The sequence below is a fragment of the Coregonus clupeaformis genome, chromosome 16 (assembly GCF_020615455.1).
Source record: "Coregonus clupeaformis isolate EN_2021a chromosome 16, ASM2061545v1, whole genome shotgun sequence".
Taxonomy (NCBI): domain Eukaryota; kingdom Metazoa; phylum Chordata; class Actinopteri; order Salmoniformes; family Salmonidae; genus Coregonus; species Coregonus clupeaformis.
Genome location: NC_059207.1, coordinates 9,666,667 through 9,680,044, shown reverse-complemented (window position 1 = coordinate 9,680,044; position 13,378 = coordinate 9,666,667). Strand labels below are relative to the sequence as shown.

The following is a 13,378-nucleotide window of genomic DNA, read 5'->3' as shown; positions in this document are numbered from 1 at the left end:
GCACAGCCCTTACCCTAGGGAGCGAGGAAGTGTTCCATACGCACAGCCCTTACCCTAGGGAGCGAGGAAGTGTTCCATACGCACAGCCCTTACCCTAGGGAGCGAGGAAGTGAAAGAGTGTGCCAGAGTAAACACAGTTATGCTCCAGTTCCATACGCACAGCCCTTACCCTAGGGAGCGAGGAAGTGTTCCATACGCACAGCCCTTACCCTAGGGAGCGAGGAAGTGTTCCATACGCACAGCCCTTACCCTAGGGAGCGAGGAAGTGTTCCATACGCACAGCCCTTACCCTAGGGAGCGAGGAAGTGTTCCATACGCACAGCCCTTACCCTAGGGAGCGAGGAAGTGTTCCATACGCACAGCCCTTACCCTAGGGAGCGAGGAAGTGTTCCATACGCACAGCCCTTACCCTAGGGAGCGAGGAAGTGTTCCATACGCACAGCCCTTACCCTAGGGAGCGAGGAAGTGTTCCATACGCACAGCCCTTACCCTAGGGAGCGAGGAAGTGTTCCATACGCACAGCCCTTACCCTAGGGAGCGAGGAAGTGAAAGAGTGTGCCAGAGTAAACACAGTTATGCATCCCAAATGGCACTCTTGTCCCTACATAGTGCACTATGTTTGACCAGAGCAACTATAGGCCATGGTTTAAAGTGCTGCACTTTATAAGGGGATAGGGTGCCATTAGGGATGCAAACGGGGAGTTTATCATTAGCTCGAGTGCGTCGTCTACTGCTGTTCTATAACTGCTGAGTGATTGCTTACAGTGACTCAGCCATTTCCCAGAATCCCATTTAGGACACGGATCAGTTCTCGCTCGCTGAATTGCTCTCATTTGAGCCGTGTCAGAGAGAGACAGACATTATTTAATCCCTAAATCAGCCTTTTTTTTCTCAGTTAATCAAGACATGAGTCACAGGGATCTGTTAATAAGATTGAGAATCCCTCTGATTGGTGGGTCTATTTAACCCTACCTTGGGCTGTTACGGTGACCGTATTACCGCCACAGCCCTAACCCCACCTACATTATATATTGTATATAATATTTCAACTGTTAGTTATTGATCATTACCTGGTATATGAGTATATTAGTTATTGATCCTTACCTAGTATATGAGTCTATTAGATATTGATCCTTACCTGGTATATGTGTCTATTAGATATTGATCCTTACCTGGTATATGAGTCTATTAGATATTGATCCTTACCTGGTATATGAGTCTATTAGATATTGATCCTTACCTGGTATATGAGTCTATTAGATATTGATCCTTACCTGGTATATGAGTCTATTAGATATTGATCATAATAGTTGTATTTTCTATTTTATGTTATTGTAACGTTATACCCCCAATTGGTAGTTACAGTCTTGTCCCATCGCTGCAACTCCCATACGGACTCGGGAGAGGCGAAGGTCGAGAGCCATCCATCCTTTAACACGACCCTGCCAAGCCGCACTGCTTCTTGACACACTGCTCGCTTAAGCCGGAAGCCAGCCGCACCAATGAGTCGGCGGAAACACTGTGTCAGCGACAGTGTCAGCGTGCATGCACCCGGCCCGCCACAGGAGTCGCTAGAGCGCAATGGGACAAAGAACACATTGTTTAATAGTGTAGAGTAAATCACATTGATCATAATAGTGAACATGTGGTTTCTGCTAACCTCAGCCCACTCAACTGTCTTATCCCTTCTTCTATTATGTCCCTCTGGATAGATTGACGCCACAGTGGAGAAGGTAAGCTCTGGTAGAGACCAGGTCAGACAGGTTGAGAGACAGTGGAGAAGGTAAGCTGTGGTAGAGACCAGGTCAGACAGGTTGAGAGACAGTGGAGAAGGTAGGCTGTGGTAGAGACCAGGTCAGACAGGTTGAGAGACAGTGGAGAAGGTAAGCTCTGGTAGAGACCAGGTCAGACAGGTTGAGAGACAGTGGAGAAGGTAAGCTCTGGTAGAGACCAGGTCAGACAGGTTGAGAGACAGTGGAGAAGGTAAGCTGTGGTAGAGACCAGGTCAGACAGGTTGAGAGACAGTGGAGAAGGTAGGCTGTGGTAGAGACCAGGTCAGACAGGTTGAGAGACAGTGGAGAAGGTAAGCTCTGGTAGAGACCAGGTCAGACAGGTTGAGAGACAGTGGAGAAGGTAAGCTCTGGTAGAGACCAGGTCAGACAGGTTGAGAGACAGTGGAGAAGGTAATCTCTGGTAGAGACCAGGTCAGACAGGTTGAGAGACAGTGGAGAAGGTAAGCTCTGGTAGAGACCAGGTCAGACAGGTTGAGAGACAGTGGAGAAGGTAAGCTGTGGTAAAGACCAGGTCAGACAGGTTGAGAGATAGTGAAGGTAAGCTGTGGTAGAGACCAGGTCAGACAGGTTGAGATACAGTGGAGAAGGTAGGCTGTGGTAGAGACCAGGTCAGACAGGTTGAGAGACAGTGGAGAAGGTAAGCTCTGGTAGAGACCAGGTCAGACAGGTTGAGAGACAGTGGAGAAGGTAAGCTCTGGTAGAGACCAGGTCAGACAGGTTGAGAGACAGTGGAGAAGGTAAGCTCTGGTAGAGACCAGGTCAGACAGGTTGAGAGACAGTGGAGAAGGTAAGCTCTGGTAGAGACCAGGTCAGACAGGTTGAGAGACAGTGGAGAAGGTAAGCTGTGGTAAAGACCAGGTCAGACAGGTTGAGAGATAGTGAAGGTAAGCTGTGGTAGAGACCAGGTCAGACAGGTTGAGATACAGTGGAGAAGGTAGGCTGTGGTAGAGACCAGGTCAGACAGGTTGAGAGACAGTGGAGAAGGTATGCTGTGGTAGAGACCAGGTCAGACAGGTTGAGAGACAGTGAAGAAGGTAGGCTGTGGTAGAGACCAGGTCAGACAGGTTGAGAGACAGTGAAGAAGGTAAGCTGTGGTAGAGACCAGGTCAGACAGGTTGAGAGACAGTGGAGAAGGTAAGCTGTGGTAGAGACCAGGTCAGACAGGTTGAGAGACAGTGGAGAAGGTAAGCTGTGGTAGAGACCAGGTCAGACAGGTTGAGAGACAGTGGAGAAGGTAAGCTGTGGTAGAGACCACGTCAGACAGGTTGAGAGACAGTGGAGAAGGTAAGCTGTGGTAGAGACCAGGTCAGACAGGTTGAGAGATAGTGGAGAAGGTAAGCTGTGGTAGAGACCAGGTCAGGCAGGTTGAGAGACAGTGGAGAAGGTAGGCTGTGGTAGAGACCAGGTCAGACAGGTTGAGAGACAGTGAAGAAGGTAAGCTGTGGTAGAGACCAGGTCAGACAGGTTGAGAGACAGTGAAGAAGGTAAGCTGTGGTAGAGACCAGGTCAGACAGGTTGAGAGACAGTGGAGAAGGTAAGCTGTGGTAGAGACCAGGTCAGACAGGTTGAGAGACAGTGGAGAAGGTATGCTGTGGTAGAGACCAGGTCAGACAGGTTGAGAGACAGTGGAGAAGGTAAGCTGTGGTAGAGACCAGGTCAGACAGGTTGGGAGACAGTGAAGAAGGTATGCTGTGGTAGAGACCAGGTCAGACAGGTTGAGAGACAGTGGAGAAGGTAGGCTGTGGTAGAGACCAGGTCAGACAGGTTGAGAGATAGTGGAGAAGGTAAGCTGTGGTAGAGACCAGGTCAGACAGGTTGAGAGACAGTGGAGAAGGTAAGCTGTGGTAGAGACCAGGTCAGACAGGTTGAGAGACAGTGAAGAAGGTAAGCTGTGGTAAAGACCAGGTCAGACAGGTTGAGAGACAGTGAAGAAGGTAAGCTGTGGTAGAGACCAGGTCAGACAGGTTGAGAGACAGTGAAGAAGGTAAGCTGTGGTAGAGACCAGGTCAAACAGGTTGAGATTGTACAATCTCTGTCTCACATCTTTAGTGGTGCAGAAACACACCTGAGTGTGTGTAATAGAGTTTTTTGTTGCAGTTGAACAGTGCTCTCCTTCAGTGTGTGTGTGTGTGTGTGTGTGTGTTGTGTGTGTTTAAACCTCTCTACCCAGATGTGTGTATTTTAGCAATTCACGTTTAATAATCTCTGTTGCAGTGATATCTTTAACAATATCATTCTCAACCTATTGTTTTCCTAGCACCTTGGTTGTGAACCTAGCACCTTGGTTGTGAACCTAGCAGTCTCTGTGGCCAACAAGGCAGAGTTCATCTCAGCCTATGCTACCCTCCAGTCCCTCGACTTCTTGGCGCTGACGGAAACATGGATTAACACAGAAAACACTGCTACTCCTACTGCTCTCTCCTCGTCTGACCATGTGTTCTCGCATACCCCGAGAGCATCTGGTCAGCGGGGTGGTGGCACAGGAATCCTCATCTCTCCCAAGTGGACATTCTCTCTTTTCCCCCTGAACCATCTGTCTATCTCCTCATTTGAATTCCATGCTGTCACAGTCACTAGCCCATTCAAGCTAGTGTCATTTATCGCCCTCCAGGTTCCCTTGGAGAGTTCATCAATGAGCTTGACGCCTTGATAAGTTCCTTTCCTGAGGATGTCTCAACCCTCTCAGTTCTGGGTGACATTAACCTCCCTACGTCTACCTTTGACTCATTTCTCTCTGCCTCCTTCTTTCCACTCCTCTCCTCTTTTGACCTCACCCTCTCACCGTCCCCCCCTACTCACAAGGCAGGCAATACGCTTGACCTCATCTTTACTAGATGCTGTTCTTCTACTAATCTCACTACAACTCCCCTCCATGTCTCCGACCATTACTTTGTATTCTTTTCTCTCTCGCTCTCCTCCAACACTACTCACTCTGCCCCTACTCAGATGGTAATGCACCGTCGCAACCTTCGCTCTCTCTCTCCCGCTACTCTCTCCTCTTCCATCCTATCATCTCTTCCCTCTGCTCAATCCTTCTCCCTCCAATCTCCTGATTCTGCCTCCTCAACCTTCCTCTCCTCCCTTTCTGCATCCTTTGACTCTCTATGTCCCCTATCCTCCCGGCCGGCTCGGTCCTCCCCTCCTGCTCCGTGGCTTGACGACTCATTGCGAGCTCACAGAATAGGGCTCCGGGCAGCCAAGCGGAAATGGAGGAAAACTAGACTCCCTGCGGACCTGGCATCTTTTCACTCCCTCCTCTCTACATTTTCTTCCTCTGTTTCTGCTGCTAAAGCCACTTTCTACCACTCTAAATTCCAAGCATCTGCCTCTAACCCTAGGAAGCTCTTTGCCACCTTCTCCTCCCTGCTGAATCCCCCCCCCCCTCCTCCCTCTCTCCTCCCTCTCTGTGGACCATTTTGAAAAGAAGGTTGACGACATCCGATCCTCGTTTGTTAAGTCAAACTGGTCCTGCTCACACTGCCCTACCCTATGCTTTGACTTCTTTCTCCCCTCTCTCTCCAGATGAAATCTTGCGACTTGTGACGGCCGGCCGCCCAACAACCTGACCGCTTGACCCTATCCCCTCCTCTCTTCTCTAGACCATCTCCGATGACCTTCTCCCTTACCTCACCTCGCTCATCAACTCATCCTTGACCGCTGGCTATGTCCCTTCCATCTTCAAGAGAGCGAGAGTTGCACCCCTTCTCAAAAAACCTACACCCGATCCCTCCGATGTCAACAACTACAGACCAGTATCCCTTCTTTCTTTTCTCTCCAAAACTCTTGAGCGTGCCGTCTTTAGCCAACTCTCTTGCTATCTCTCTCAGAATGACCTTCTTGATCCAAACCAGTCAGGTTTCAAGACTGGTCATTCAACTGAGACTGCTCTTCTTTGTGTCACGGAGGCTCTCCGCACTGCTAAAGCTAACTCTCTCTCCTCTGCTCTTGTCCTTCTAGACCTGTCTGCTGCCTTTGATACTGTGAACCATCAGATCCTCCTCTCCACCCTCTCCGAGTTGGGCATCTCCGGCGCGGCTCACTCTTGGATTGCGTCCTACCTGACCGGTCGCTCCTACCAAGTGGCGTGGCGAGAATCTGTCTCTGCACCACATGCTCTCACCACTGGAGTCCCCCAGGGCTCAGTTCTAGGCCCTCTCCTATTCTCGCTATACACCAAGTCACTTGGCTCTGTCATATCCTCACATGGCCTCTCCTATCATTGCTACGCAGACGACACACAACTAATCTTCTCCTTTCCCCCTTCTGATAACCAGGTGGCGAATCGCATCTCTGCATGTCTGGCAGACATATCAGTGTGGATGACGGATCACCACCTCAAGCTGAACCTCGGCAAGACGGAGCTGCTCTTCCACCCGGGGAAGGACTGCCCGTTCCATGATCTCGCCATCACGGTTGACAACACCGTTGTGTCCTCCTCCCAGAGTGCAAAGAGCCTTGGCGTAACCCTGGACAACACCCTGTCGTTCTCCGCTAACATCAAGGCGGTGACCCGATCCTGTAGGTTCATGCTCTACAACATTCGGAGAGTACGACCCTGCCTTACACAGGAAGCGGCACAGGTCCTAATCCAGTAACTTGTCATCTCCCATCTGGATTACTGCAACTCGCTGTTGGCTGGGCTCCCTGCCTGTGCCATTAAACCCCTACAACTCATCCAGAATGCCGCAGCCCGTCTGGTGTTCAACCTTCCCAAGTTCTCTCACGTCACCCCGCTCCTCCGCACACTCCACTGGCTTCCAGTTGAAGCTCGCATCTGCTACAAGACCATGGTGCTTGCCAACAGAGCTGTGAGGGGAACGGCACCTCCGTACCTTCAGGCTCTCATCAGTCCCTACACCCAAACGAGGGCATTGCGTTCTTCCACCTCTGGCCTGCTGGCCCCCCTACCTCTGCGGAAGCACAGTTCCCGCTCAGCCCAGTCAAAACAGTTCGCTGCTCTGGCACCCCAATGGTGGAACAAGCTCCCTCACGACGACAGGACAGCGGAGTCACTCACCACCTTCCGGAGACACTTGAAACCCCACCTCTTTAAGGAATACCTGGGATAGTATAAAGTAATCCTTCTACCCCTCCTTACCCCACCCCAAAGAAAGAAAAAAAAAAAAACATATTGTAAAGTGGTTATCCCACTGGCTATAAGGTGAATGCACCAATTTGTAAGTCGCTCCTGATAAGAGCGTCTGCTAAATGACGTAAATGTAAATGTAAATGTGAACCTAGCACCTTGGTTGTGAACCTAGCACCTTGGTTGTGAACCTAGCACCTTGGTTGTGAACCACAAGCATATTCTATTGAACTTTTTGGGTTGTAATGTTTTGTGTGCCTTTCCTATTCTAATCGCTGCAATGACTAACACAGAGGGAAAACCTGAACGTCTGGAACCGACGTGGCTGCTACTACCTACTCTCACACTACTCTATAATAATGAATGATGATAGGCCACCCACAGGTATGTGCTGTGTAATATTCTACATCCTGTTAGCAGCAGGGTCTTTCCACTGTCCATTTTCCAGCTTTATTTCGACAGATCATAAATGGCAAGTGGTAGAGAGGGGAGAATGTCAGAAGGGTCGACTCTGGGATTGAGCCCTGGTTTCCGGCCGTGAGTCACATGATGTCTTGAGAGCAGCCGCTGCTCTGCCCCAGCAGGGTCCCTTCTAAACCGGGTCAATTGAATGATAGGCAGTCGATTCAGGAAGTACACTGAAAATACAATTCAATAATAGAAAAAAAGCATTTATTTTCAATGACTTCTTGATAAACTGAAAAGGAGAAGCTATTTATTTTAAACGTTTTTCCAATTCATAAAAAAAAAAAAAATCACTTCCTGAAGTGACTGACTTCAATTCGAATTGAGTCCAACCCTGGAATGAATGAGAGTCAGGAGTTATTGTTATCAGTAGGCCTGTGGATGCTTTCCAGCCTGGGAGGCTCAATCAGTCTGCTTTACCAGGTTACATTAGAGTAAAGTGGAGAGCTGTGGTCCCTTGATGAACGACTACACTCAGGTTAATACAGGAGCCATGGCATCCTTCTGTAAGTGTGCAAAATTGTGCAGAGGGGTATCATTGAGAGATGTGTTGAGTCAATTCAGTGGCTAGCTTTGCACTTGGCTAGCTAACAGTAGCTGCTAGGGGTAAGTCATAACCTACACTTGTGTTTTGTTTTTTACATATTGATAGCCCGAGTCGCTCAAGGAATTTGGGACATGGGTGACTAGTTAACGTTAGTTTGGCTCTCTCTGTGTGTTCGTGCCGTGAAAGGAGGGGTTCTTCTTTGTCTGAAAGCAATAGCTAGCTAGTTTGCTAACTATTCTAGCTAACTAACTGGCTGAATAAGTTGGATTACTGCAACTCGCTGTTGGCTGGGCTCCCTGCCTGTGCCATTAAACCCCTACAACTCATCCAGAATGCCGCAGCCCGTCTGGTGTTCAACCTTCCCAAGTTCTCTCACGTCACCCCGCTCCTCCGCACACTCCACTGGCTTCCAGTTGAAGCTCGCATCTGCTACAAGACCATGGTGCTTGCCTACGGAGCTGTGAGGGGAACGGCACCTCCGTACCTTCAGGCTCTGATCAGTCCCTACACCCAAACGAGGGCACTGCGTTCATCCACCTCTGGCCTGCTGGCTCCCCTACCTCTGCGGAAGCATAGTTCCCGCTCAGCCCAGTCAAAACTGTTCGCTGCTCTGGCACCCCAATGGTGGAACAAGCTCCCTCACGACGCCAGGACAGCGGAGTCACTCACCACCTTCCGGAGACATTTGAAACCCCACCTCTTTAAGGAATACCTGGGATAGGATAAAGTAATCCTTCTACCACCCCCCCTTTACTCCAACCCCCCCCCAAAAAATAAATAAATAAACACATTGTAAAGTGGTTATCCCACTGGCTATAAGGTGAATGCACATATTTGTAAGTCGCTCTGGATAAGAGCGTCTGCTAAATGACGTAAATGTAAATGTAAATGTAAATCTACCTAAGTGTGAAGGTTATTTTTGTTGAGTGGTATGGTGTCACTGATAGAATAGGTCACTACTTATGAAAGTAATTTACAATGATAGGTAAGTGGAACATTTATATATTATAGGCTGAGTCACTGCACAGGTATAAGATGTGTCGAGTCCTAACTACACAGGGAATATTTGACTAACCTGCCATTATGTCTGTCTCTTACTCTCTCTCTCTCTCTCTCTCTCTCTCTCTCTCTCTCTCTCTCTCTCTCTCTCTCTCTCTCTCTCTCTCTCTCTCTCTTTCTCTCTCTCTCCTTCCCTCTTTCTTTCTCTCTCTCTTTCTCTCTCTTTCTCCCCCCCACTCTCTCCCCTCTCTCTTTCTCTCTCTTTCCCTCTCTTCTCCCCTCTCTCTTTCTCTCTCCACCTCTCTCTTTCTCCCCTCTCTATGTCTCTCTCTCTCAAGCTGGACTCCGAGGCGGCGGACATCTTGAATGACCTGCAGGTCAAACTGACCACTGTCCTGGACAACCTGAGCTCCATGTTTAGCAAGAGGTGAGCAAATCAGAAACACCCACAACCCCCCTCTGCTCTCATCCACCCTGCCCAATCAATCATGTCCCCTCCACACAGGTACCGGAGGGTCAGTAGTGTGTCCTGTCCTAAATGGACCCCTCCCCCTATGCCCTTGTGGAGATCTGAGAGAATTTGACAGGTGTCATCTATTTGGTCATATCTTCACATTGCCCTCTGATAGGTTAGGTGGAAGTTTCACCATGTTCCTTATAGTGTCCCTGTCAAATCCTCCGAGTCAGTAGTTCTGTATCTGACCGACTGTCATCTGGAACCTCCTGTTGTAGCTTCCAGAACCGTCTGACTGGCTGCATGCGTCTGATGGCTGTTGCAGTGTATCTGTAGTAGTGTTGTGTATCTGTAGTAGTGTATCTGTAGTAGTGTTGTGTATCTGTAGTAGTGTTGTGTATCTGTAGTAGTGTATCTGTAGTAGTGTTGTGTATCTGTAGTAGTGTATCTGTAGTAGTGTTGTGTATCTGTAGTAGTGTTGTGTAGTAGTGTATCTGTAGTAGTGTTGTGTATCTGTAGTAGTGTATCTGTAGTAGTGTTGTGTATCTGTAGTAGTGTTGTGTATCTGTAGTAGTGTTGTGTATCTGTAGTTCTGTATCTGTAGTAGTGGTGTGTATCTGTAGTAGTGTTGTGTATCTGCAGTAGTGTATCTGTAGTAGTGTATCTGTAGTAGTGTATCTGTAGTAGTGTATCTGTAGTAGTGTATCTGTAGTAGTGTATCTGTAGTAGTGTTGTGTATCTGTAGTTCTGTATCTGTAGTAGTGGTGTGTATCTGTAGTAGTGTTGTGTATCTGCAGTAGTGTATCTGTAGTAGTGTATCTGTAGTAGTGTTGTGTATCTGTAGTAGTGTATCTGTAGTAGTGTTGTGTATCTGTAGTAGTGTTGTGTATCTGTAGTAGTGTATCTGTAGTAGTGTTGTGTATCTGTAGTAGTGTTGTGTATCTGTAGTTCTGTATCTGTAGTAGTGTTGTGTATCTGTAGTAGTGTATCTGTAGTAGTGTATCTGTAGTAGTGTATCTGTAGTAGTGTATCTGTAGTAGTGTTGTGTATCTGTAGTTCTGTATCTGTAGTAGTGGTGTGTATCTGTAGTAGTGTTGTGTATCTGCAGTAGTGTATCTGTAGTAGTGTATCTGTAGTAGTGTTGTGTATCTGTAGTAGTGTATCTGTAGTAGTGTTGTGTATCTGTAGTAGTGTTGTGTATCTGTAGTAGTGTATCTGTAGTAGTGTTGTGTATCTGTAGTAGTGTTGTGTATCTGTAGTTCTGTATCTGTAGTAGTGTTGTGTATCTGTAGTAGTGTATCTGTAGTAGTGTTGTGTATCTGTAGTAGTGTATCTGTAGTAGTGTTGTGTATCTGTAGTAGTGTTGTGTATCTGTAGTAGTGTTGTGTATCTGTAGTTCTGTATCTGTAGTAGTGGTGTGTATCTGTAGTAGTGTTGTGTATCTGCAGTAGTGTATCTGTAGTAGTGTATCTGTAGTAGTGTATCTGTAGTAGTGTTGTGTATCTGCAGTAGTGTATCTGTAGTAGTGTATCTGTAGTAGTGTATCTGTAGTAGTGTTGTGTATCTGTAGTTCTGTATCTGTAGTTCTGTATCTGACTGACTGTGTCCTTCTCTGTAGCTTCCAGGCCCGTCTGACTGTCTGCATGCATCAGATGGCTGAGATCCTGTACCAGATCACAGGTCATCCTAACCGCCAGACGGCCGAGGCCGACGCTGACAACATGCTGAGGCCTCTCATGGAGTTCCTGGATGGAAAGTGAGTGGGGCTAACACATGGTCGGACGCCATTTTGGTGCAGAGATGGGTGTGTAGTGTACATTCATACAGATGCCATTTGGGATGGTAGACTTGTGTCTGAGTTTCACACTGAGACCATGTTGGATCAAGTAGTTTCTTGTGACAGAACTAGCTTGCACACTAGGGAGTTGGTTCTGGGTTCTGAGATTGTGTCAAACATGCTACTGTCTGTGACTGGGTAAAGTAGTTCCAGTGTGGCTCACTGTTTCTATGTCTCTCTTCTCCCTTTAACCCCAGTCTGAGTCTGTTTGCTGACACCTGTGAGAAGACGGTTCTGAAGAGAATACTGAAGGATCTGTGGAAGATTGTTCTGAGCAGCTTGGAGAAGACCATCATCTTACCACCGAGCAACGATGGTTTCGTAAGTCTATCTGCCCTCCTCACAATACTGTATATACCAACAGTCTACCAGGACCACCCTCTAGACCTCCTGTCTTCCATCTGACAGTCTACCAGGACCACCCTCTAGACCTCCTGTCTTCCATCAGACAGTCTACCAGCACCACCCTCTAGACCTCCTGTCTTCCATCAGTCTACCAGGACCACCCTCTAGATCTCCTGTCTTCCATCAGTCTACCAGGACCACCCTCTAGACCTCCTGTCTTCCATCAGTCTACCAGCACCACCCTCTAGACCTCCTGTCTTCCATCAGACAGTCTACCAGGACCACCCTCTAGACCTCCTGTCTTCCATCAGTCTACCAGCACCACCCTCTAGACCTCCTGTCTTCCATCAGACAGTCTACCAGGACCACCCTCTAGACCTCCTGTCTTCCATCAGTCTACCAGGACCACCCTCTAGACCTCCTGTCTTCAATCAGTCTACCAGCACCCCCCTCTAGACCACCTGTCTTCCATCAGTCTACCAGGACCACCCTCTAGACCTCCTGTCTTCCATCAGTCTACCAGCACCACCCTCTAGACCTCCTGTCTTCCATCAGTCTACCAGGACCACCCTCTAGACCTCCTGTCTTCCATCAGTCTACCAGGACCACCCTCTAGACCTCCTGTCTTCCATCAGTCTACCAGCACCCCCCTCTAGACCACCTGTCTTCCATCAGTCTACCAGGACCACCCTCTAGACCTCCTGTCTTCCATCAGTCTACCAGGACCACCCTCTAGACCTCCTGTCTTCCATCAGTCTACCAGCACCACCCTCTAGACCTCCTGTCTCCCATCAGTCTACCAGGACCACCCTCTAGAACTCCTGTCTTCCATCAGTCTACCAGGACCACCCTCTAGACCTCCTGTCTTCCATCAGACAGTCTACCAGCATCACCCTCTAGACCTCCTGTCTTCCATCAGTCTACCAGGACAACCCTCTAGACCTCCTGTCTTCCATCAGTCTACCAGGACCACCCTCTAGACCTCCTGTCTTCCATCAGTCTACCAGGACCACACTCTAGACCTCCTGTCTTCCATCAGTCTACCAGCACCACCCTCTAGACCTCCTGTCTTCCATCAGTCTACCAGGACCACCCACTAGACCTCCTGTCTTCCATCAGGCAGTCTACCAGGACCACCCTCTAGACCTCCTGTCTTCCATCAGTCTACCAGGACCACCCTCTAGACCTCCTGTCTTCCATCAGTCTACCAGGACCACCCTCTAGACCTCCTGTCTTCCATCAGTCTACCAGCACCACCCTCTAGACCTCCTGTCTTCCATCAGTCTACCAGGACCACCCTCTAGACCTCCTGTCTTCCATCAGACAGTCTACCAGGACCACCCTCTAGACATCCTGTCTTCCATCAGTCTACCAGCACCACACTATAGACCTCCTGTCTTCCATCAGTCTACCAGGACCACCCTCTAGACCTCCTGTCTTCCATCAGTCTACCAGGACAACCCTCTAGACCTCCTGTCTTCCATCAGTCTACCAGCACCACCCTCTAGACCTCCTGTCTTCCATCAGACAGTCTACCAAGACCACCCTCTAGACCTCCTGTCTTCCATCAGTCTACCAGGACCACCCACTAGACCTCCTGTCTTCCATCAGACAGTCTACCAGGACCACCCTCTAGACCTCCTGTCTTCCATCAGACAGTCTACCAGGACCACCCTCTAGACATCCTGTCTTCCATCAGTCTACCAGCACCACACTATAGACCTCCTGTCTTCCATCAGTCTACCAGGACAACCCTCTAGACCTCCTGTCTTCCATCAGTCTACCAGCACCACCCTCTAGACCTCCTGTCTTCCATCAGACAGTCTACCAGGACCACCCTCTAGACCTCCTG

At 48.8% G+C, this 13,378-nt stretch overlaps 1 protein-coding gene across 1 annotated transcript in view; it reads left to right on the top strand.

Moving 5' to 3' along the window:
* The window catches only part of LOC123492718 (protein unc-13 homolog B-like), a 105,806-nt gene that overhangs the window by 85,481 nt on the left and 6,947 nt on the right, over window positions 1-13,378 (top strand). Inside the window, exons 23-25 of the mRNA XM_045225610.1 lie at window positions 9,229-9,317; window positions 10,963-11,100; window positions 11,379-11,502. Coding sequence (XP_045081545.1) covers window positions 9,229-9,317; window positions 10,963-11,100; window positions 11,379-11,502 — 351 coding nt within the window. The remainder of the gene's footprint in view (window positions 1-9,228; window positions 9,318-10,962; window positions 11,101-11,378; window positions 11,503-13,378) is intronic.